At 41.9% G+C, this 22,126-nt stretch overlaps 2 protein-coding genes across 2 annotated transcripts; both read left to right on the top strand.

The window, feature by feature from the left end:
* The first annotated feature begins 16,785 nt into the window (after positions 1-16,785).
* On the top strand, positions 16,786-17,609 carry LOC138899701 (uncharacterized). Its single transcript, XM_070186385.1, has 2 exons — positions 16,786-17,169; positions 17,562-17,609. Exons 1-2 carry the CDS (start codon positions 16,786-16,788, stop codon positions 17,607-17,609), a joined length of 432 nt encoding a protein of 143 aa, XP_070042486.1.
* A 2,258-nt stretch (positions 17,610-19,867) lies between these two features.
* Positions 19,868-20,272, top strand: LOC138899700 (uncharacterized). Its single transcript, XM_070186384.1, has one exon. It carries the CDS (start codon positions 19,868-19,870, stop codon positions 20,270-20,272), a length of 405 nt encoding a protein of 134 aa, XP_070042485.1.
* The last annotated feature ends 1,854 nt before the right edge of the window (positions 20,273-22,126 follow it).

The following is a 22,126-nucleotide window of genomic DNA, read 5'->3' as shown; positions in this document are numbered from 1 at the left end:
GGTGAACTAATTGAGGGTTTCGAACCGGAAAAGGGATTTGATTATTTCAAAAACTAATCAAAAAGAGGTGATGGCTGGACAAGTATATAAGGATATGGCCACATTGAAGGCGGTGATGGAGCAATATGTAATTGCTGAAAGGTTTCAATTCCGGGTTGATAAGTCAAACGCTATCAGGTTTGAGTGTTATTACTTAAAACCTCTTCACTAATATGTTGTATTCAACTATATGTATACGTATTCGTAATAGTTTTATAGTGTATTCATGGCAGCATATTTTCAATACAACAAGTAGAATGTTGTATTCATAGTATATGCTTTCCTTCATGCTATGTTTCTGTATCAGTGTTTTTTATTGAATGTTCCGAAATAGTTATAGGAGAATTGAACTATTTATATTAATGTATTCATAATACATTGTTTTATGCAATGTATTCAACATTTTCGTGTAGTATATTCATGTAACATACATTGTATTTCATTGTATGTTTCTATATTCAAAATATTGTTGACAAATGAAAATGTTGTGTGTCTGTAGCCGAATCCGCTGTAGGAGTACTTCTCCAGCTGTTTTTAAAATATTCACAATGTCACGATTATACAACGATATTTAGCATTAACCTGTCGTGATCTGTATATAATTTATCCATACATAACCAATCGTATTTATAACACAAATGTATTTGCAGCTATACATTGTTATGTATTTCTGAGGATTATGAATGAAAATTTAAGGCTTCTAGTATTAACAAATCACAAATGTTCAAAGTGAGGGAGTTCAATGATAAGCATACATGTCCGTTGAAGGATAAGGTGTATGAGCAACGTCAAGCACCAGTAGGTTGATTGGGGGAATGATTAAGTCCAAGTTTACTAACTGATCTCGTCCAAGTTCACACCTCAATTCGAGGTTATGAAAATGGTCGATGCAGTAATAGTACCCAACATGAGTCGGGGTCGAATTCCGCAGGGAGCTATATGTATGGAAGTTAGTAGTATATATCTTAGCGTGTGAGTTTTTATATCTAAATTTGCACTTCCACAATATTTGGTTTGTTTAAAAATCTAAACTAAACTACAATTGCAATTTAAGAAATAAAACTAGAAGATTGTTTTTGTTGTTTTTCAAATGTTATAAAAGGCCTAGGGCTATGACCTTCGCATAGATGTTTGCCTAATGGGTTATAAACTTTAAAGTTTATTTTATTTGTCGGGGTGTATTATAGCTATCAACACTCGATTACCCACTCAATACCTCTCGGTCAGCGAGTAATTTTGTCCAATTTGGTTTTCTCAAGTCCAAATGGGTATTGAACAAAACAGTTGATAAAAATCTCAAGTCGGGTTTTACTATCTCTAGGTTTAATCCTTTAATTGGGCTTATCAATCTCTCGATTGACCCAATTTCTTGTTAGCCAAAATTTCCTAGACTAAGTATCTCTTTCTCAAGTAGAGACCAAGTCAAATAGGCATGAACTAATGTTTGCAACCATTAATTCTACAAATAAAAGCAAGAACAAGGCTAAATAATAAATACCCAACCATAAACAAACAATAAATCAAAACACCCATTAATTTTACAAAATAGGGTTGGGTCACAACCCTAGTGAAAATCTAGCTACTCATGCTTAAATTGAAAGAAAAAGAGGAAGAAATGATAATTAAACCCATATTGCTAATTAAAATGATGAAATCAATGTTCAATTAGCTCAAAATAGCAAAAACTACTAAAAAGAGTAAAAGAAACCGTCTACTGTAGCACCTGATGTCAAAAGTTAACCTAAAAAAGTGAAACTCTTCTATTTATATAGGGCTTGAAATTTCAGACAAAAATGCCCTTTCGGAGGTTCCGCGGCAGCACAATTCCATGTGCGGTCCGCACTTTTCTTCAGCTTGACAGTATTGGAAATCTGCGACTGCATAATTCTGAACTGCAGCCGCATAATTCTGAACTGCAGCCGCACTGCACTCTTTCTACGATCCGAACAATTGTAAGTGCGGCTGCACCTTGCTCTTCTATGGTCAGCATAATTGTAACTGCGGATGCATAGCTTTTCTTCTGCGTCCGCACAATAATTTTGCGTTTCGCACTTTTGATAGACTTAAAATGCAGGTTCTCTGAACTTTTGCTCTGACCCAGCTTCTGCGGCCGCACAATTCATGTGCGGACCGCAATTTGCACCAATCTCTGATGGATTCTTCTTCATAACCTGCGGCCGCAGATGATATTCTGTGATCTGCACTTCTGAGCTTTTATGCCTATTTTTATCCTTAAGTTCAGAGTACTCCTTCTTGAGTTGGATTTCATCTTGGGAGCTCATTTTCCAATATTCCTGCAACTAAGCACCTTTCATTAGTTTTCGGGAACACAATTAAGCGCTTTTGGACTAAAACGAAAGCTAACGGGCGCTAATAAGTAGTCAAACTCCCCACTTATCAACTCCCCCAAACTTAAGCTTTTGCTTGTCCTCAAGCAAATAAAGTAATTCCTACCTCCACAAGTTAAGAGCTATTCCAGCTAATCAAAGGTGAGTCATTCACACATCAATTGGGACCAACAATTACCCACACCACTTATGAATTATCAATAAGGCAACAAGTTAAACTTTTAAGCACAAATAGTTTTAATGTGACACTTAAGCATCAAGAGTTGACTTTATTCATCAAGGAAGCTCGCTCTTTCAAGTAGGTCATTGTGGATCCCAAACTCCTCCTCCTCTACTCTCCGTTTGCCTATCTCACTTTAGAATATAACACTCAATCCAAAGATTTGCTAAAGGTTCACTCATCTCTCTCAAAAGAATGTCGCAAGTACGACTTTAAGTACCATAGGCTTTCCCCTCATGTAAATCACCACTAATGTAAGCTCACTCGGTTTGAAATCATGTAGGGCTTTTTCGGAATGCAATGAAGGCTTTTGGACTAAGGTTGGATATGCTATGATAGAACAGGTTCATCTTTCCTTATGCACTCCATTTTGCTTTTCTCGGCTCATGCTTTGCCAACTCTTTGAGGCATTTTCTTTTCCTTAGGGGAACTAGAGAGACTTAACATCACTCTTTCTTGGTCATGATATTCATTTTCTCCTTCTTTGAATTCTCCATGCTTTGCATCATTACTTTTCTTTGAACCCCTTCAACTCTTCAACTTGTTCACTTTCTTTTTGCATTTTTCTTTTTGTTCTTTATATTTCTTGCCTTTCCTTCTCTTTATTTCTTTTCTCTATTTGTGCCTCGTCTCTCCCCCCCAAACTTATGTTTTTAGCCAATTATTTCACAAGAGTGTTAAGGAAAGCTCGGGTGCCAAGAGAGGGTCACGACAAAATGGGTCAAGGCTTTTAACATGGTTATTAAATGAGAAAGGTTTTAGGCTCAAATGGGTTGACTAGGGATAACAACGTTGGTGGGCAATGGAAAACTTCAAGTGGGCTAATGAGAGCCTACAATCACTTCTCAAGCCAAGAAAAACTTAACATTTCGCCTAGAAACACATTAGGGGCAAGTTCTAGACCATTAGCACGGGTACTTGGACTTGCAACAACAACATCTCACCTCTCATGCAGCTGGGTTGTTAAAGAGAAAAGAGTCGAGGGCCCACACCGATCATATTTAAGATTGAAAATCACTATGGTTCGATTGAACCACTCGATGATTGTCTAAGTCAACACGAGAGTGACAAGGTCACTAACTAGAGCTATTTATTTCCAAAAACCTTTTTTTAAACCATAAGCACGTAGTTAAGTATGTTGGTACTAAGTGACGCATGCTTGAATCTTCAAGTATGCCTCAATTAGGTCTTTTTTATTAATTACTACTACTATTATTACCTAAACACCAAAAACGGACTCAATCCCTTAAGAAGGTTGTCACGCCATCCATCGTTGGGAAGAGTCACCCGGTTCACACAAACACCACCTTTGGAAAGAACCGTGGCATTAAGAATACCAAAGGTTTATTATCCACTAAAACATAAAAAGGGAATATATACATAATGAGAAAAAAGAAGAAAATAGTAACAAGTTAATTACAGGCCAAACGTCTCATAGTTATCAAAATACATGCTCATCAAGTTGTGTCAAAGAAACTCCACCCCTCCCGAATAAAACTAAGCATTGTTCCCAATGCTTAACAACATGAGAGTAAAAGAAGGGAGAGAGTGAAGAAAACTCCCTATGGCTCTGTGGCCATCTCTTTGTCCCCAGCAGTGGCACTGATCTCAGTCTCCAATTAGATCTTATCATGTCACGACCCAAAATCCAACTAGTCGTGATGGCACCTAACCCAACCTTCTAGGTAAGCCAATTATCAACTATCCAATTCCATTAAAATTTAACAAGACAATTAAGTAAAAGAATATATCTAAATCTTATACATTCCCCCAAGGATTGGTAGTATAATTCATGAGCTTCTAAGATTAGAATTTACAAAGCTGGTATTAAATAAATACATCATCTGTTCGAAATGTACATAAACAAATTTTTATAAATCTAAGGCTACCTTGAACAAGAAGCAGCTACAACCGAAACGCATGTACATCTTCAATTCCAGATCCCATCGATCACAGCAACATCGACAACCAACATCTGCACGCAAGGTGCAGAAGTGTAGTATGAGTACAATTGACCCCATGTACTCAATAAGTAACAAACCTAACCTTAGGTTGAAAGTAGTGACAAGCTGGAACAAAGGTCGGGTCCAACACCAATAGCCAACAACAATCCATAATAACGTAAAGCAAGTAATAAAAGAAGTAACACAGAGATAAAATGCTCAGCTTAATCATGATTTCTGAAAATAGTTCTGCCTTTCAAGTATATCAGTGAAAAACCCAAATCGTTTACCGAAGTTGCCGAAAATATGAGAGTTTGAAAACAGTAATTTTCCCAAAAATCCTTTCAACAATAAATAAGATGTTTCATTTTCTTTCTAGATAGCCAGTGTAAAATGCATCACTATGCACATATGCCAATAAGTGTGAGATGTCATGAATGATGTAATACCGTACAACATGAGGAAGATACATCTCTATGCTTGTATGTCATGTGTGCATGTCAATGCAATGTATCTCAGAGATGAACTCATGTACTCACACTCTCAGAGTACTCAATCTTACTGTCTCACACTTTCAACTCGTCATGCTCAATTACTCAGTAATGTATATGGCCAATCCGGCCCAGGGAAGATCCATCCCAGAATATATACATCAACTGACCATCAGTCACTCCGTATTGAGTAGGGCCAATCCAGCCCGTGGGGAAGATCCATCCCGAGGTGTAAATGCTTCGGACGAGATCCATGTCCAAGGAATATCCATTCCTCAATATAAATCAGCCGCGCTCACTGGGGGTGTATGCAGACTCCGGGGGGGCTCCTTCAGCCCAAGTGCTAAAATCCGCACGGACAACTCACGTGCTATAGTATCAATATCTCAAAATCAGGCTCTCGGCCTCACTCAGTCATCAACCTCTCTAGTCTCTCGGGCTCACAATGACATGAACTAGCCCAAAATGATGATATGATGTATCAATAAATAACAACAAAGACTGAGATATGATATGCAATGAATGAATATGAATGAGTATCACATTGCAATGTAAGCAAATAACTCAACAATAGTAGTGACCTCAGTGGGTCCCAACAGAATAAGCATGTAGCCTAGACATGGTTTCTAACATGAATCACAGCTCGATAACTCTAGTACGTAGAGATTTCATGATCACAAATAAGTTCAGGTAACTACAGAGTACCACAGAAATAACGGAGTCATAGTTCACACGGTGCACGCCCACATGCCCGTCACCTAGCATGTGCGTCACCTCAACACCAAACACACAACACGTATAATCAGGGTTCATACCCTCAGCTCCAAGATTAGAAGAGTTACTTACCTCGAACAAGCTGAATCCAATATCTAGCAAGCCAAACAATGCTCCAGAAATTCCATTCTACACGTATCAACTTCTGAACGGCTCGAATCTAGTCACAATTAATTTGATTCAGTCCACACAATTATAAGAATTAATTCCATATCAAAATATTAATTTTTTCCCACAAAAATCCGATATTACACTCAAAAATTGCAACTGAGGCCTATGTCTCGGAACCCGACAAATATTACAAAATATGAACTCCCATTCAACAACGAGTCCAACCACACCAAATTTACCAAATTCAGACAACAACTCGACCTTAAAATCCCCAAATCTCATTTTCAAATCCCTAGGCCCAAATCCTCTAATTTCACCTCAAAAACACGTAATCTAATCAAAATACTCAATGATAATCCAATATTATTGACTAACAATGGTCACAAGTGACTTACCTCAGGTTTTCCCATGAATTCTCTCTGAAAAATTGCCTCAACTCGTGTTGGAAATGTCCAAAAATGCTAAAATCTCGCAACCCCTCTGATTTTATTTTGTCCAGGGGTTTTCGCATCTGCGGCTCACTAAGCCGCTTCTGTGGTTCTCGCTTCTGCGTCGAAGCTGCCGCTTCTGTAGCTTATTCCGCTTCTGCGGACAAGAGGTCCACTTCTGCGGCCTCGCATTTGCGGAATCCAAGCCGCTTCCATGATGAGGCCCCTCTTCTCTCACTTCCGCTTTTGCGATCAACTCGTCGCAGGTGCGAGTCCACTTATGCAGTCCTGCATGCGCACCTGAGACCCCTGCCCTTGCCAAGCCAATTTTGCTTCTGTGCAAGCATGCTCGCTTCTGCGAGCTCGCACCTGCGGTCCCTCATGCGCAAGTGCGAAGACACCAGCAACAAAAAATTCCAGCATTTCCTTAAGTCCGAATTTGATTCGTTAATCATCTCAAACTCATCCGAGGCCCCCGGGACCTCAACCAAATATACCAACAAGTCCTAAAAATCATTATACGAACTTAGTCGAGGCCTCAAATCACATCAAGCAACGCTAAAACCACGAATCATACCCCAATTCAAGCTTAATGAAACTAAGAATTTTCAACTTCTACATTCTATGCCGAAACCTATCAAAATCATGTCCGATTGACCCCAAATTTTGCGCATAAGTCATAAAAACATAACAAACCTATTGAAATTTCCAGAATAGGATTCCGACCCCACTATCAAAAGGTTAACTCCTCGGTCAAACTTCCAAGCTTAGATTTCTATTTTAGGCATTTCAAGCATAATTTGACTACGGACTTCCAAATAATTTTCCGGACACGATCCTAAATCCAAAATCACCATATGAAGCTATTGGAATCATCAAAACTCTACTCCGAGGTCATTTACACATAAGTCAATATCCGGTCAATCATTTCAACTTAAGTTTCATCTTGGAGAGTAAGTGTCTCAATTCATTTCAAAACCTCACCGAACCCAAACCAATTACCCCGACAAGTCATATAACAACTGTAAAGCATAAATTGAGCAGTAAATAGGAGAAACGGGGCTGTAATACTCAAAACTACCGGCCGGGTCGTTACACATCATCCTCAAGTGCGGGAGCTGGATTGGTGAACATCTGAAGGACTGCCTCAGTAGGGTCAGCAATAAGGTCTGGCTCCTCAGACTGGCCAGATGCTGCGGTAGGCTCTGTGGGATCTGGGCCTGGGTGGTGCAAGTTTATCAACATGTCAAATGAAATGTCTCCGGCTGTTGCAAGCTTGGTGACCTGTCGCCGGAGCTTATCCACTAACTTTTTCGATGCCTGTGACTTTTGAATTTTCTTCACTTCCTTGGCCAATTCTTCAATCATGGACCCATGCTATATCAGAGTGGCCATAATGGTGTTCTGGTTGTCCAGGATCTTCTTCAAGGTTTCTTCGACTGTGGGGGGGGGGGGAGGGGGTCTACATCCAGTTGTTGAGGCTCGCCAGTGTCTGGGAGACTCGCAGCGAAGAGAATGGAGCAGATGGCATAGGTACCGACTTCAAAGCTGAGGTGGGAGGCACTGAGGCTAAAGGTGGAGGTATGGCAGCTGCATTGGTAGAAGGCTCTGCTGAAGTGGATGGCATATCAGCTGTCTCTATATCTACCACCGAAGTCTCATCAGACTAGCCTACGGTAGTAGTCGGCTGACCCATCTCTTCGAGTTCTTCATATTCATCAGAGAATACTAAGAGAAAGGCTTCTTTGCCCGAACCTTCGTGCAAAATCTCTGGGCTCTACCTGTGCATCTGTAAGGTACTCTGTGAGGGTGTTGGGATATGGGTAGGAAGTATCAGCCTACCTGGCGACCACTGACATATTGCCCAACATCACGACACCCACATTGATCGGGTACTCAGCTATAATAGAGGCAACTAGAACTGCCCGTGAAATAGGTAAGTTTGTCTCGTTCTGGCACGGGTCTAGTCTGCTGCATCGATGGTCTGCCATCCCTTCGCCTCAAAATTTAGGGTGTTCCGCTGAATAGGAACCCATGCAGTGATCCATGGTGGTGGTGGCCCCGGGGCTGCAAGAAGCTCAGCTAGCCATGGGCGGGCTGCATCACCCATTGCCAGCTTCTCCAAGTACTGTGCTGGCTCAACGTCCTCAAACCCCAAGTAGGAGTTCAATGTGTGCTGGTCGAACCGCACCTTCAAATTTCTCAATTTTGTAACATTGGCATAGAACTACCAGACCAAATACTCCTTGGCGTCCATAACTGACTGGGTGAACCAAATCCACCCCTTCCTCTCTCTGAACTGTCTCAACACGGCTGGATTATACTTGTCAAGATCTTGAAGTTGGAACTATCGCTCGAGAGTGAACGATCTTACTGGCCACCCCCCACAGAAGCTGGTGAAGGTATCTAGACTCACAAAACGGTCCTCCTAGACCTCTTTCTTATTCGACCTCTCAAGGCCGGCAACTGTAGTATCATCCTCTCGGCCATCATCCGGAATATCATCAACAGTAGCTGCTGGTGCCTCAGGGACAGGTGTAGCAGAGGGCTCTGAAGCCTGACTTGCACTCTCCGAACCCTCGAAAGTGCTATGTGAGAAGGAAGGCTCGTCCAAGAGTTGATACCTTCCCTATGGCTGCTGTGGTTGTGATTGGACAGCAGGCTGCTCTTGCACTGAGTCGCCCTCTGATGCTTCGTCGGCCTGCTGTAGGTTTCTTGGTGATTATATTTTGGAGGGCATGGGGTAAAGTGCTTTTCCCTCGACCTCTAGAAGGTTCACCCCTCCCCTTTGAAGTGTCATCGTTGCCATAAGATCTAACCATTTTCTGTAACAAGCAACAACAACAGTTAGTTGTAATTCAATTACATACAGACAATATATCATAGTGTAGAACATGAGAGCAGGGTGACAATTACAAGTGCGGCCGCAGACTGGGTTGTGCGAACCGCACAATTGACATGATATTAACAATTAAGCATGCAAATCAATTGACCCAGTCCCCATAAAGCAATTAGTAGTTGACCCAACATAGATTAAACCCCACATGGTAGTAAAATTGAAATCTATTGACAACTGGCCTAAAATTAAGCATACCAGATATGAATGAGTACAACTAAATGATCACAGATGTGGATGGAGTGTGGCAGATGATTGAAAAGATGATTTCCAAGTTTTAGAGTTTAGAGTGCTCAGAGAGGGAAAAACTTTGTACAGTAGACTTAGGCTACTATTTATACTTACAGGCAGACTTGTGTAACAAAGGAGGAGTGCAGCCGCCGAATTCCTTCTGCGGTCCGCACTCTGTTACCTGGAGGCTCAATAGCCTTTGTTGATCTGCTGTCCGCACAATTTGTGGTGCGACCGCAGATTTTGGTTGCAGACCGCAGAATTCGATGTACGGCCGTAGATTGGCCAATTCTTTGATAGACCAAACTTAAGAGATTTTGCATTTACCCTTTCCAAGTTGTGCGGTCCGCACAAGAATTGTGCGGCCGCAGTTGCCTTCTGCTGTAGCACTCCTAATTGTGCGGGCCACACTTTTTACACACTTAGCCAATTTTCTAAGCACAGTTCCTATAAAGCACACTCATTCCTGCAACACAGTTCAAATCAGTTAGCACAAAATAACATCTATCTATGAAAGAAGAAAAGAAAAATAAAAAGAAAACATGGGTTGCCTCCCAAGAAGTGCCTGGTTTAACGTCGTGGCACGACGCAAATTACCATCACTTCAAATGCCACCACGTGACCATCATCAGCTTGTCCCAAATAATGCTTCACCCAGTGACCATTGACTCGGAATACCTTATCATTTTTGTTCTTCAAGTCCAATGCACCAAAAGGTATTACACCCACAATTTCAAAGGGACCATTCCATTTGGATTTCAACTTTCCGGGAAACATCTTCAATCGTGAGTTGAACAACAAAAGAAGATCGCCCACCTTGAGCTCCATGTTTCAGATATATTTGTCATAAATGTACTTCATTCTCTCTTTGTACAAGGACGAACTTGCATATACATGGTACCAGAACTCATCCAATTCATTCAAATATGAAACCCGCAAGTTAGCGGCTGCATTCCAATCAAGATTCAACTTCTTTAAAGCCCACATGGCTTTGTGCTCAAGTTCCACCGGAAGATGACAAGCTTTTCCAAACACCAACCGGTATGAAGACATCTCGATAGGAGTTTTGAAAGCAGTCTGATAAGCCCATAGTGTATCATCAAGCTTCTTTGACCAATCCTTCCGGTTAGCATTCACTGTTTTGGACAAGATACTCTTTATCTCCCGGTTGCAAACTTCCACTTGACCGCTAGCTCTAGGATGATAGGGAGTCATAACTTTATGAGTGACACCATACTTGCTAAGTAAATTGTCAAAAGCCTTGTTGCAAAAATGCGACCCCCATCGCTTATGATAGCCCGTGGAGTACCAAATGGTGAGAAAATATTCTTCTTTAAGATCGCCGACACACTCTTTGCTTTATTGTTGGGTAGAGCAACGGCCTAAACCCATTTAGAAACATAATCAACCGCGACCAAGATGTAGGTATTTCCACAAGAACTCACAAAAGGACCCATGAAGTCAATACCCCACAAATCAAATATATCGATCTCCAAAATGGTAGTGAGAGGTATTTCATTATTCTTCGAGATTCCACCAGCACGTTGGCATTCATCACATATGTTCACCATATCACTTGCATCTTTGTAAAGAGTCAGCCAATAGAAACCACAACTTAGCACTTTAGCCGCCGTTCTTGCTCCGCCATGGTGACCACCATAAGGCGAAGAATAACAAGCCTCAAGAATAACATTTTGCTCTTCATCCGGTACACATCTTCTAATTACCCCATCCGTGTACCCGGAAGAGGTAAGGATCGTCCCAATAATAATCTTGACAATCCCATTTGAGCTTCTTCCTTTGATTTGAAGAGAACTCATCCAGGATGATTCCACACACAAGGAAGTTTTCTAGATCGGCGAACCATGGTGCCTCTCTCATTTAAATGGCCAAGAGTTGCTCATCGGGGAAGGAGTCATTGATTTCAAGGTCATCATGCGGCCTCCCCTCCTCCTCCAAACGAGACAAGTGGTCCGCCACTTGATTTTAACTCTCTTTCTGATCTTGAATGTCAATATCAAAATCTTGCAACAATAGCACCCATATCATAAACCTAGCTTTTGAATCTTTCCTGCTCATAAGATAACGAAGTGCCACATGTTTTGTATGAACAATAACCTTTGCACCCATCAAGTACGGGAGAAACTTCTCAATTGCAAACGCAATGGCAAAAAGCTCTTTTTCGGTAATAGTGTAATTGACTTGGGCATCATTCATGGTCTTACTAGCATAGTAGACTGAATGAAAACTCTTATTGATACGTTGCCCCAATATTGCTCCAACCGTTACATCACTAGCATCACACATGAGCTCAAAAGGAATACTCCAATTAGGAGCGGTGATAATGGGAGTAGTTATCAACTTGAACTTTAGCAATTCAAAGGATCTCATGCAATCATTATTGAAGTGAAATTTATCATCTTTCTCCAAAAGCTTGCACAAGGGGTTCACCACTTTGGAAAATCCTTTATGAAGCACCAGTAGAACCCCGCGTGACCCAAGAAACTTGTCACGCCTTTCAGTGATGTTGGAGGTGGAGGTTTAGAAATCACCTCTATCTTCGCCTTGTCGACCTCTATGCCATTCTTTGAAATCTTGTGGCCAAGGACAATGCCTTCCTCGACCATGAAATGGCATTTCTCCCAATTCAACACCAAGTTCGTTTCTTCACACCTTGCCAATACTTTATCCAAATTTTCCAAGAAATCTAACTACCAAAAAGTCATCCTTGAAAACTTCAAGGTAGTCCTCTACCATATCCGTAAAGATCGCCATCATACACCGTTGAAAAGTTGCTGGTGCATTGCATAAGCTAAATGACATCCACTTGAAAGCGAAAGTGCCATAGGGACAAGTGAAAGTTGTTTTCTCTTGATCTTTCGGGGCAATAAGGATTTGATTGTAGCCCAATATCCATCTAGAAAGAAACAGAAAGTACGACCGGCCAACCTATCAAGCATTTGGTCAAGAAAAGGGAGTGGAAAATAGTCTTTCCTTGTGACTTTGTTTAGCTTCTGATAGTCCACACACACCCTCCATTCGGTCACCATTCTTGTTGGAATCAGCTCGTTCTGATCATTGGTGACCACAGTTATGCTCCCTTATTCGGAACACATTGCACCGAAGAAGTCCACGAACTTTCAGAAATAGGGTTGACAACCCCGACATCTAACCACTTGATGATATCCTTTTTGACCACGTCTTGCATGGCTTCATTGAGTCTCCTTTGATGTTCAATAGAGGGTTTGTCATCTTCCTCCAAGTTAATCTTGTGCATGCAAAATGCGGGGCTTATTCCCCGAATATCCGCCAAAGTCCACCCAATAGCTTTCTTCCTCTTATGGAGCACTGCCAATGTCAAGTAAACTTGCACGTTAGTCAAACAAGAGGAAAGAATAACCGGTAAATTAGAATAAGGGCCAAGGAATTTATACCTAAGATATGGAGGCAATGGCTTTAACTCCAAGATAGGAGGCTCTTCAATTGAAGGCTTTGTAGGAGGAGTTTTCCTATTCTCAAGATCCAAGGAAAGTTTTTGAGGTGCTTAGTTGTACGACCCCATTCCTTGCAAAGAATTAACACATTCCATGAAGCCATCCATCTCGTCATCATCAAAATTGAGTAAAACGGCTGATAAATGGAGATTTTGACTACTTATTTGTGCCTTTTGACTTTCGTTTTAGTTAAAAAATGCTTAAAGGTATTCCTGAAAACTGATGAATTATGCTTACTTGCAGGAGTATTGGAAAATGTGCCAAAGTGATAAAATTCAACTCAAGAAGGAGTGATTTTGAACAAGGACAAAAATCAAGCAAAAAGGCTAAAGTGCAGACCGCAGAATTCTGTCTGCGGCGGCAGAACAAGAATAAAATTTGTCAGTGCTTCAATGCAAAGTGTGGGCCGTACAATAATTGTGCGGCAGCAGAAGTCAAGGTTCAGAGAGTTCGAAATTCAAGACAATCAAGATCTACGGACCACACTATAATTGTGCGACCGCAAAAATCAAATGTGCGGCCGCACACAGAATTGTGGGGTCCGCAAAGCTCAAGAAGTGTGACCGTAGTTCAGAATTGTGCGGGCGTAGAAATCAAATGTGCGGCCGCACCCAGAATTGTGGGGTCCGCAAAATCTAAGAAGTGCTGCCATAGTTCAGAATTGTGCGGCCGCAGAAACTACTCCTATCAAGAGCTGTATTAAAGTGCGGACCGCACATAGAATTATGCCATCGCAGAACCTCCGAAAGGGTAATTTTTGTCCGAAAATTTCAGATGTGTATAAATAGTCTTTTTTGACGAAATTAGGTCAAGTTTTGTATATCTGAAAGTTGGTATGTAGCCGTTTTTCTTTACTATTTTAGGAAAATATTTCATAGCTTGTCAATTTTACATTGGATTTTCATCTATTTATCATTAAATATGAGTTTAATTATCTTTTCTTCTTTATTTTCCTCATCACCCACTATGAGTAGCTATATTTCTAGCTAGGGTTGTGACCCAACCCTAGTGTGGGTACCTAATGGGAGTTTGATTTAGGGCTTATTTATGGTTGGGTGTGTAATATTTAGCCTAGTTCTTGCTATAATTGTAGAATTAATGGTTGCAAACATTGATTCAAGCCTATTTTACTTAGTCTCTACTTGAGAAAGATAGACTTAGTCTAGGAAAGCTTGGCTAACAAGAAATTGGGATGAACTCAAGAAATTGATAGTCCCAATTAAAGGGTTGAATCTAGAGATAGTTAAATCCGACTTGAGCATCTATCAATTATTTTGTGCAATGCCCATTTGGACTTAAGAGAGAGCCAAATTGGGCAAAACCACTATATTACCGAGAGGTATTAAGTGGGTAATTGTGTGTTGATTGCTATAATACACCCCGACCAACGAAACCCGCTCTAAAGCCCACATCCCGTTAGGAAAATACCTAGGTGGAAGTCATAACCCTATATCTTTTACATACTTGAAAAAAATACCAAAATATTATTCTCTAGCTTTACATTTGCAAACCGTAGCATAATTTAGAAGTAGAATCAAAACACAGTTTGTGGAAGTGCATCGTAGACACTTTACGCGCTTAGACCGAATATATACATAATCCTATCTATGTTCCCTGTGGATTCGATCCCGACTCCCAGTTGGGTAATTATTATTGCAATCTACTACTTCACAACCCCAAGCTGAGGTGTGATTTAGGCGAGATCAATTTTTGGCGCCGTTGCTTGGGAGCTAAAAAATGAATTTAGCTATATATTTGGTTTTGTGTGTGACTTGTCTTCCTTTCCTTCCGGGTTACTAATTTTCTTTTTGTGAAACAATTGTAGGTACAAAAATGGCTCTTAACAACAATGATCCTCTCGAAAACTTGCCATTGGGGGAGGATGTGGATGATGACCAAGTTGACGAGGTTCCTCTTGAACCTCAAGCAAATAGACAAAGCCGACCGCCTCATGACAATGTTCCCATCCCTCCCCCACCTCCAACAAGAGCAGCTCCAAATGAAGGATATGCAAGTGCCATAGTCCCGCCCCGTATTCGGGCGGGCAATTTCCAAATCACTAATATTATGCTCACATTTCTAGAGCAACGAGGATTCTTCACCGGGGCTCCGAATCAAAATGCATACAAACACTTGAAGGTGTTTGTGGACGCTTGCTGGGGGAGTAAACAAACCAACATCTCCGAGGATGCTCTAAGGTTGAGGCTATTTCCCTTCTCTCTACGGGGGAAAGACTTGGATTGGTTAGAAAGATTGCCAAATTATTCTATCGGTACATGGGATGAATTGGCGGAGAAATTTATTTCCAAGTTCTTTTCTCCTGGGCATATGGCTACTCTTAGAGATGAGATTCTAGCATTCAAGCAAGAACCCAATGAGCCTTTGCACGAGATATGGGAGAGGTACCGTACTATGGTGAAAGAGTGCCCAAACAATGATATGACGAAGGCTATGATTCAACAAACTTCCTATAGGGGGATCAATACTACCAATCAATGTGTGGTCAACCAACTTGGCGGTGGAAATTTCACGACAACACCATATGCCGAAGCTTGTGAGATCTTAGATGAAATGGTGGATACTTTATCAACATGGCAAAGTAGAGCAAATGTTCCCCAAGGTGATCCAAATATGATTCACCTACATAAAGAATTGCTTGATCATGGGCAAGCAATTGCCGAGTTGACCACCATAATAAATCAATTATCCAAAGCTCAACTCAACAAGTTCAAGGTCCTAAGCAAGTACATGCAATGGAAAGTGTAAATATGATGGTGAACAAGCGAAGGCAAAAGGGTCAACAAGTGCCAAACTGTGCGGAACAATATGTGCAAGAAGATAGTGGGTTTGACTAAGATGAATCATACAATGAAAAAGAGGAGGAAGTGCAATATGTGTACAACTTCCAAGGGCAAAGAAACAACTCTCAAGTCCTGAATCAACAACAATGGCGATATCAAGGTAATCAAGGGAATTGGAACTTTAACAACCAAGGTAAACAATCAAAACAATCAACAACCAAGGGGGTTGGAACAATAATCAAGGTAATCGGGTGTCGGGCATTCATAGGCCCCCGATGTATCAACAACCAAGTAACTCGCCTCCTTATCCTTCACATGGTCCTACCACTTCCAGCAATGAGATTGGGCGAATTGAGAACATGTTCAAACAAATGATGAAGAAGAATGCCTACTCCGATGCTCAACTAGCCTCTCACAACACTTCAATTCGCAATTTAGATGTTCAATTGGGGCAAAATCTCACAAGCTTTGAACGCTTGTCCTAAGAAGGCACTACCAAGTGACACGGTGGTGAACTCGAAGGGTGGGAAAAACATGAGACATGCTATGGCCGTGACTACAGGGAGTGGAAAAGGTAGGTATGCAACCACCTCAAGTCAAAGAAGAATTGGGGATGATGAACAAGTGATTCAAGAAGATGAGATTCCAAACAATGTGGTGCAAGGAAATGACGAAGTGAGAATTGATATTGAGGAAAATGTGGAGGAGACTTAAGAAGAAGTGAACCCGTCTTGGGAACACAATGGAACCGGTAGTGCCAAAGGCTAAGGAACCAATGCCAAGGACTCCGCCTCCATATCCTCAAAGGATTGCCAAGCAAAATGGTGAGAACCAATTTAAAAAGTTCATTGACATGATGGAGAGCTTATTTATTAATGTGCCATTGGTTGAGGCTTTGGAGCAAATGCCCGGATATGTAAAGTTCATGAAGGATTTGGTGACAAAGAAGAGGTCGATGAATTGTGAGACTATAAAGATGACACATCAAGTGAGCACAATTGTGCACTCAATGGCTCCTAAATTGGAAGATCCCGGCGCTTTCACAATCCCTTGCACCGTTGGAAGCACCGACTTTACCAAAGCTCTTTGTGATCTAGGGGTGAGTATCAACTTGATGCCCTACTCGGTTTTCAAAACATTGGGGATTGGTCAACCAAGACCCACTTCTATGAGGCTACAAATGGCGGATCATACTATGAAGAGACCATTGGGTATTATTGATGATGTGTTGGTTCGAGTTGATAAGTTCATCCTCCCGGCGGACTTTGTGATTCTTGATTGTGAAGTGGACTATGAGGTGCCTATTATTTTAGGTAGACCTTTCCTTGCTACGAGGAAGGCACTTGTTGATGTGAAAGCCGGCGAGCTCACTTTCGGGGTGGGTGATGAAAAGGTGATTTTTCATGTGTGCAAATCTATGAGGCAACCGAATAGCAATGAAGTTTGTTCGTTTGTGGACTTAGTGACCGAGGTGATTATTGATGATGCTAGTGCCATGATGAATGTTGATGATACTTTGGAGGCCGTATTGCTTAATCATGATGATGATGAGAAGGATGGCTATGTGGAATGTGTGAATGCATTGCAAGGAATGGGATCGTACACTTATGAACCCCGCAAATTGTCCTTAGATCTTGAAAATCAAAAGACTCCTCTAACAAAGCCCTCAATCAAGGAGCCTCCCACTTTGGAATTAAAGTCATTGCCTCCATATCTCAGGTATGAATTTCTTGGCCCGTGTTCTACTTTACCGTTATTCTTTCTTGTTGTTTGACTAATGTACAGGTAGACTCTACTTTGGCGGTGCTACAAAAGAGGAAGAAAGCTATCTGATGGACATTGGCGGATATTCGGGGTATAAGCCCCACCTTTTGCATGCACAAGATTATTTTGGAGGAGGATGCCAAACCCTCCGTTGAACATCAAAGAAGACTAAATGAATAAATACAAGAGGTGGTGAAGAAGGAGATCATAAAGTGGTTGGATGCAGGGGTTGTTTACCCCATTTTCGATAGCTCGTGGACCTCTCCGGTGCAATGTGTCCCAAAGAAAGGGGCGTGACTGTGGTCACGAATGACAAGAACGAGTTGATTCCTACAAGAACGATGACTGGGTGGAGAGTGTGTATGGACTATCACAAGCTCAACAAAGTCACACAGAAAGATCATTTCGCACGTCCATTCCTTGATCAAATGCTTGATAGGTTGGCCGGCCTTTCTTTCTATTGTTTCCTTGATGTATATTCCAACTACAATCAAATTCTTATTACTCCAAAGGACCAAAAGAAGACTACTTTCACATGTCCCTATGGTACTTTCGTATTCTCGCAGATGCCATTTGGTTTATGTAATGCACCAACGACTTTTCAACGGTGTATGATGGGTCACTTCTTTGACATGGTGGAGGAATTTCTTGAGGTCTTCATGGATGATTTTTCTGTGCTTGGGAATTCCTTTGATGATTGCTTGAAAAACTTAGATAAGGTCTTGGCAAGATATGAGGAGACAAACTTGGTGCTCAATTGGGAGAAGTGTCACTTCATGGTCGAGGAAGGTATTGTCCTTGGCCACAAAATTTCAAAGAATGGTATTGGGGTCGACAAGGCCAAAATATAGGTGATTTCTAAACTCCCACCCCTACATCCGTGAAGGGAGTGAGGAGATTCTTGGGTCATGCGAGGTTCTATCGCCGTTTCATCAAGGATATTTCCAAAGTGGTGAATCCCTTGTGTAAGCTTTTGGAGAAGGATGCCAAATTCCATTTCAACGAGGATTGCATGAAGGCATTCGAATTGCTCAAGTACAAATTGACTACTACTCCTATTATCACCATACCGGATTGGAGTTTACCTTTTGAGCTCATGTGTGACGCAGGTGATATGGCGGTCGGAGCAGTTTTGGGGCAACGTATCAACAAAATCTTCCATCTGGTTTACTATGATAGTAAGACCATGAACTATGCCCAAGTCAATTACACGGTGACCGAAAAAGAGCTCCTTGATATTATCTTTGCTATGGAGAAGTTTCGCCCGTACTTGATGGGTACAAAGGTGATTGTCCACACCAATCATGCGGCGCTTCTGTACTTAATGAGCAAAAAGGATTCAAATGCGAGGTTAATGCGGTGGGCGCTTTTATTACAAGAGTTCGATCTCGAAACCCAAGACCGCAAAGGTAGTGAAAACCAAATGGCGGACCACTTGTCTCGCTTGGAGGAGGAGGGGAGTCCACATGATAGCCTTGAGATTAATGACTCCTTCCCCGACAAACAACTTCTAGCCATTTCATTGACCGAGATGCCATGGTTTGCCGACTTAACAAATTATCTTGTGAGTGGTATTGTACCGAATGGGTTCTTTTCAAAACAAATGAAGAAGCTCAAACGGGATTGCCTTGACTATTATTGGGATGAACCGTATCTCTTCCGGATTTGTACCGATGGTGTGATTCGACGATGTGTGCCGGAGGAAGAATAAGTGGAAATTCTTGAGGCTTGCCACTCTTTACCATATGGTGGTCACCATGGTGGAGCGAGAACGACGGCAAAAATGTTGAGTTGTGGATTCTATTAGCCTACCCTCTACAAGGACACTAGTGATCTAGTCAAGCGTTGTGATGAATGTCAAAGAGCCGGTGGATTTCTAAGAAAAAGGAGATGCCACTCACCACCATCTTGGAAATTGAATTTTTGATGTGTGGGGCATTGATTTCATGGGACCGTTCGTAAGCTATTTTGGGAACACATACATTTTGGTAGTTGTGGACTATGTGTCAAAGTGGGTTGAGGCCGTTGCTCTACCCAATAATGAAGCTCGAAGTGTGGTGGCATTTTTGAAAAAGAATATCTTTACAAGATTTGGCACTCCAAGGGCCATTATAAGTGATGGAGGATCGCACTTTTGCAACAAAGCTTTTGATACCTTACTCACCAAGTATGGTGTCACTCACAAAGTCTCGACCCCCTATCATCCTCAAGAAAGCGGACAAGTGGAAGTCTCCAACCGGGAGATCAAGAGTATTTTGTCAAAGCCCGTGAATGCCAACTAGACGGATTGGTCGAAGAGACTTGATAATGCTCTATGGGCTTATAGGATGGCTTACAAAACACCGATTGGGATGTCTCCATACCGGTTGGTGTTCGAGAAAGCTTGTCACCTTCCGGTGGAACTTGAGAACAAGGCTATGTGGGCATCGAAGAAGCTTAATCTTGAGTGGGATGTCGCCGCTAACGTGAGGGTGGAACAATTAAATGAGCTTGATGAATTCTGGTACCATGCATATACAAGTTCTTCCTTATACAAGGAGAATATGAAGTACCTCCATGATAAGTACATACGGAACAAGGAGTTCAAAGAAGGTGATCTTGTGTTATTGTTCAATTCTCGGTTACAGATGTTTCTGGGAAAGTTGAAGTCTAAGTGGAGTGGTCCATTTGAGGGTGTGAAGGTGACACCCTTTGGTGTATTAGACTTGAAGAATAAAATTGATGGTGTTTAGAGTCAATGGTCACTGGGTGAAGCATTATCTTGGAAAAGTTGATGATGGCCACGTCGTGGCATTAATTCATTTCAAGTGATTGATGGTAATCTACATAGTGTCGCGACGTTAAATCAGGCGCTTCTTGGGAGGCAACCCATGTTTCTTTTTATTCTTCTTTTTAGATAGGTTTTGTTATGTGCTAACTGGTTTTGAAGTGAATTGCAGGAATGAGTGTGCTTTGCAGGAACTGTGATCGAAAAAATGGCTAAGTGTTGAAAAAGTGCGGAGCGCACAATCTTGCATGCCACAACAGAAAGGAGTCTGCGGCCACACAAATTGTGCGGCCGCACAACTAGAGACCCAAAAATGCTCTTTGAAGTTTGCAATTGCAGAGAAATGGCCAATTTGCGACCACACTTGGAATAGTGAGGCCCGCACAAATATCTGCGGCTGCACCCAATTTTGTACGGACCGCAGATCTTTAGAGGGACCAGGTACAGAGTGCGGACTGCACACAAAATTGTGCGGCCGCACTCAGCTGCACATTTTGACCTAAGTTGGTCAACCTATAAATAGGCCCTCCTCTCACTGTCCCAAACTTTACGCACTTTGAACTCTTGGCACCTAAGGAAGCACAGTGCACAAAAATTGTTTCAAACATCACATTCATTTCATCGTCCTAGATTCTCCCCTACATCCTTCATCACTGACAATGGTTCGATGAAGAGGTCGTGGTGATACTTCTAAAGGGAGAGGTGAACCCTCCCGAGGCCGATACAGGGGTACTCAACCTCTTGCAATGCAGAAGAAAGCAATATCAAAGAAGCCAACCACTGGAAGAGGTAGGGCCACAGAGCCCTTAGAATCAAGTTCTTATATCCCGTCTAGGGAAGCTTTTGAGGGCCACTCAGTGGAGGAACAACTTGAGGCCCAATCCCAACCACCACAGTTCCTTGGGAGATACCAACTCTGAAATGAATCCTCCACCTCAGCAAGCACTTCTGAGGGTTCGGATGAAGGCAGCCAAGGTTTAGAACCCTCATTTACACACACTCCCGCTGCACCAGTCACAATGGATGATGATGATGACATTCCAGACAATGGTAGATGGGGTGATACGAGAATGGCCGGCCTAGAGAGGTCAAAAATGAAGGAAGTATGGGAAGACAGATTTGAGAGCTTGACAACATTTACTAAATTCAGAGAGTGGTGCCCCCAGAGATCGCTCACACTTGAGCGACAATTTCTATTGAAGGATTTGGATATATTCAATCCAAATATGGCTAAATAGTTCAGGGAGCGAAAGAGGTGGACATGGTTCACTCAGAGTGTGATGGATGCCAAGGAGCATTTAGTATATGAGTTCTATGCCAATGTGGCACATATCAAGAAGGGTACTAAAGTGACCAAGGTGAGAAACTTGAAGGTTCGATTTGATCAAATCACTCTGAACACCTACTTGGGGTTTGAGGAGGTGGAGCTAGTTCAGTACTTGAAAACGTTTTCAATGGATGATGCAACTCGCCCTTGGTTAGCAGAGATCTTGGCAGCCCCATGAGCTACCCTCAACTTTGAAGCAAAAGGGTGGCAAACATTTGTGTGCAGCCGCATAGACCCGAGCCAAAATGAGAACAATCTTCCAATCGCTCTGCCAGTCTTGGTGGCATCTATCATGGCTGGGTACCCAATCAATGTGGGTGCCATCATGTCGGCCAACATGTTAGTAGTTGTCAAACAGGGTGAGAGCTCCTACCCATATCCCAACACCCTCACGGAGTATCTCACAGATGCAGGGGTGGAGCCAAGGATCTTTGATACGAAGGTTCGGGCTAAGAAGCCCTTCTCCTGGTATTCTTTGAAGGACCCGAGGAA

The sequence above is a fragment of the Nicotiana tomentosiformis genome, chromosome 10 (genome assembly GCF_000390325.3).
Source record: "Nicotiana tomentosiformis chromosome 10, ASM39032v3, whole genome shotgun sequence".
Classification (NCBI taxonomy): Eukaryota; Viridiplantae; Streptophyta; class Magnoliopsida; order Solanales; family Solanaceae; genus Nicotiana; species Nicotiana tomentosiformis.
Note: the sequence above shows the minus strand (reverse complement) of the source record. Positions and strands in the feature narration are given on the sequence as shown.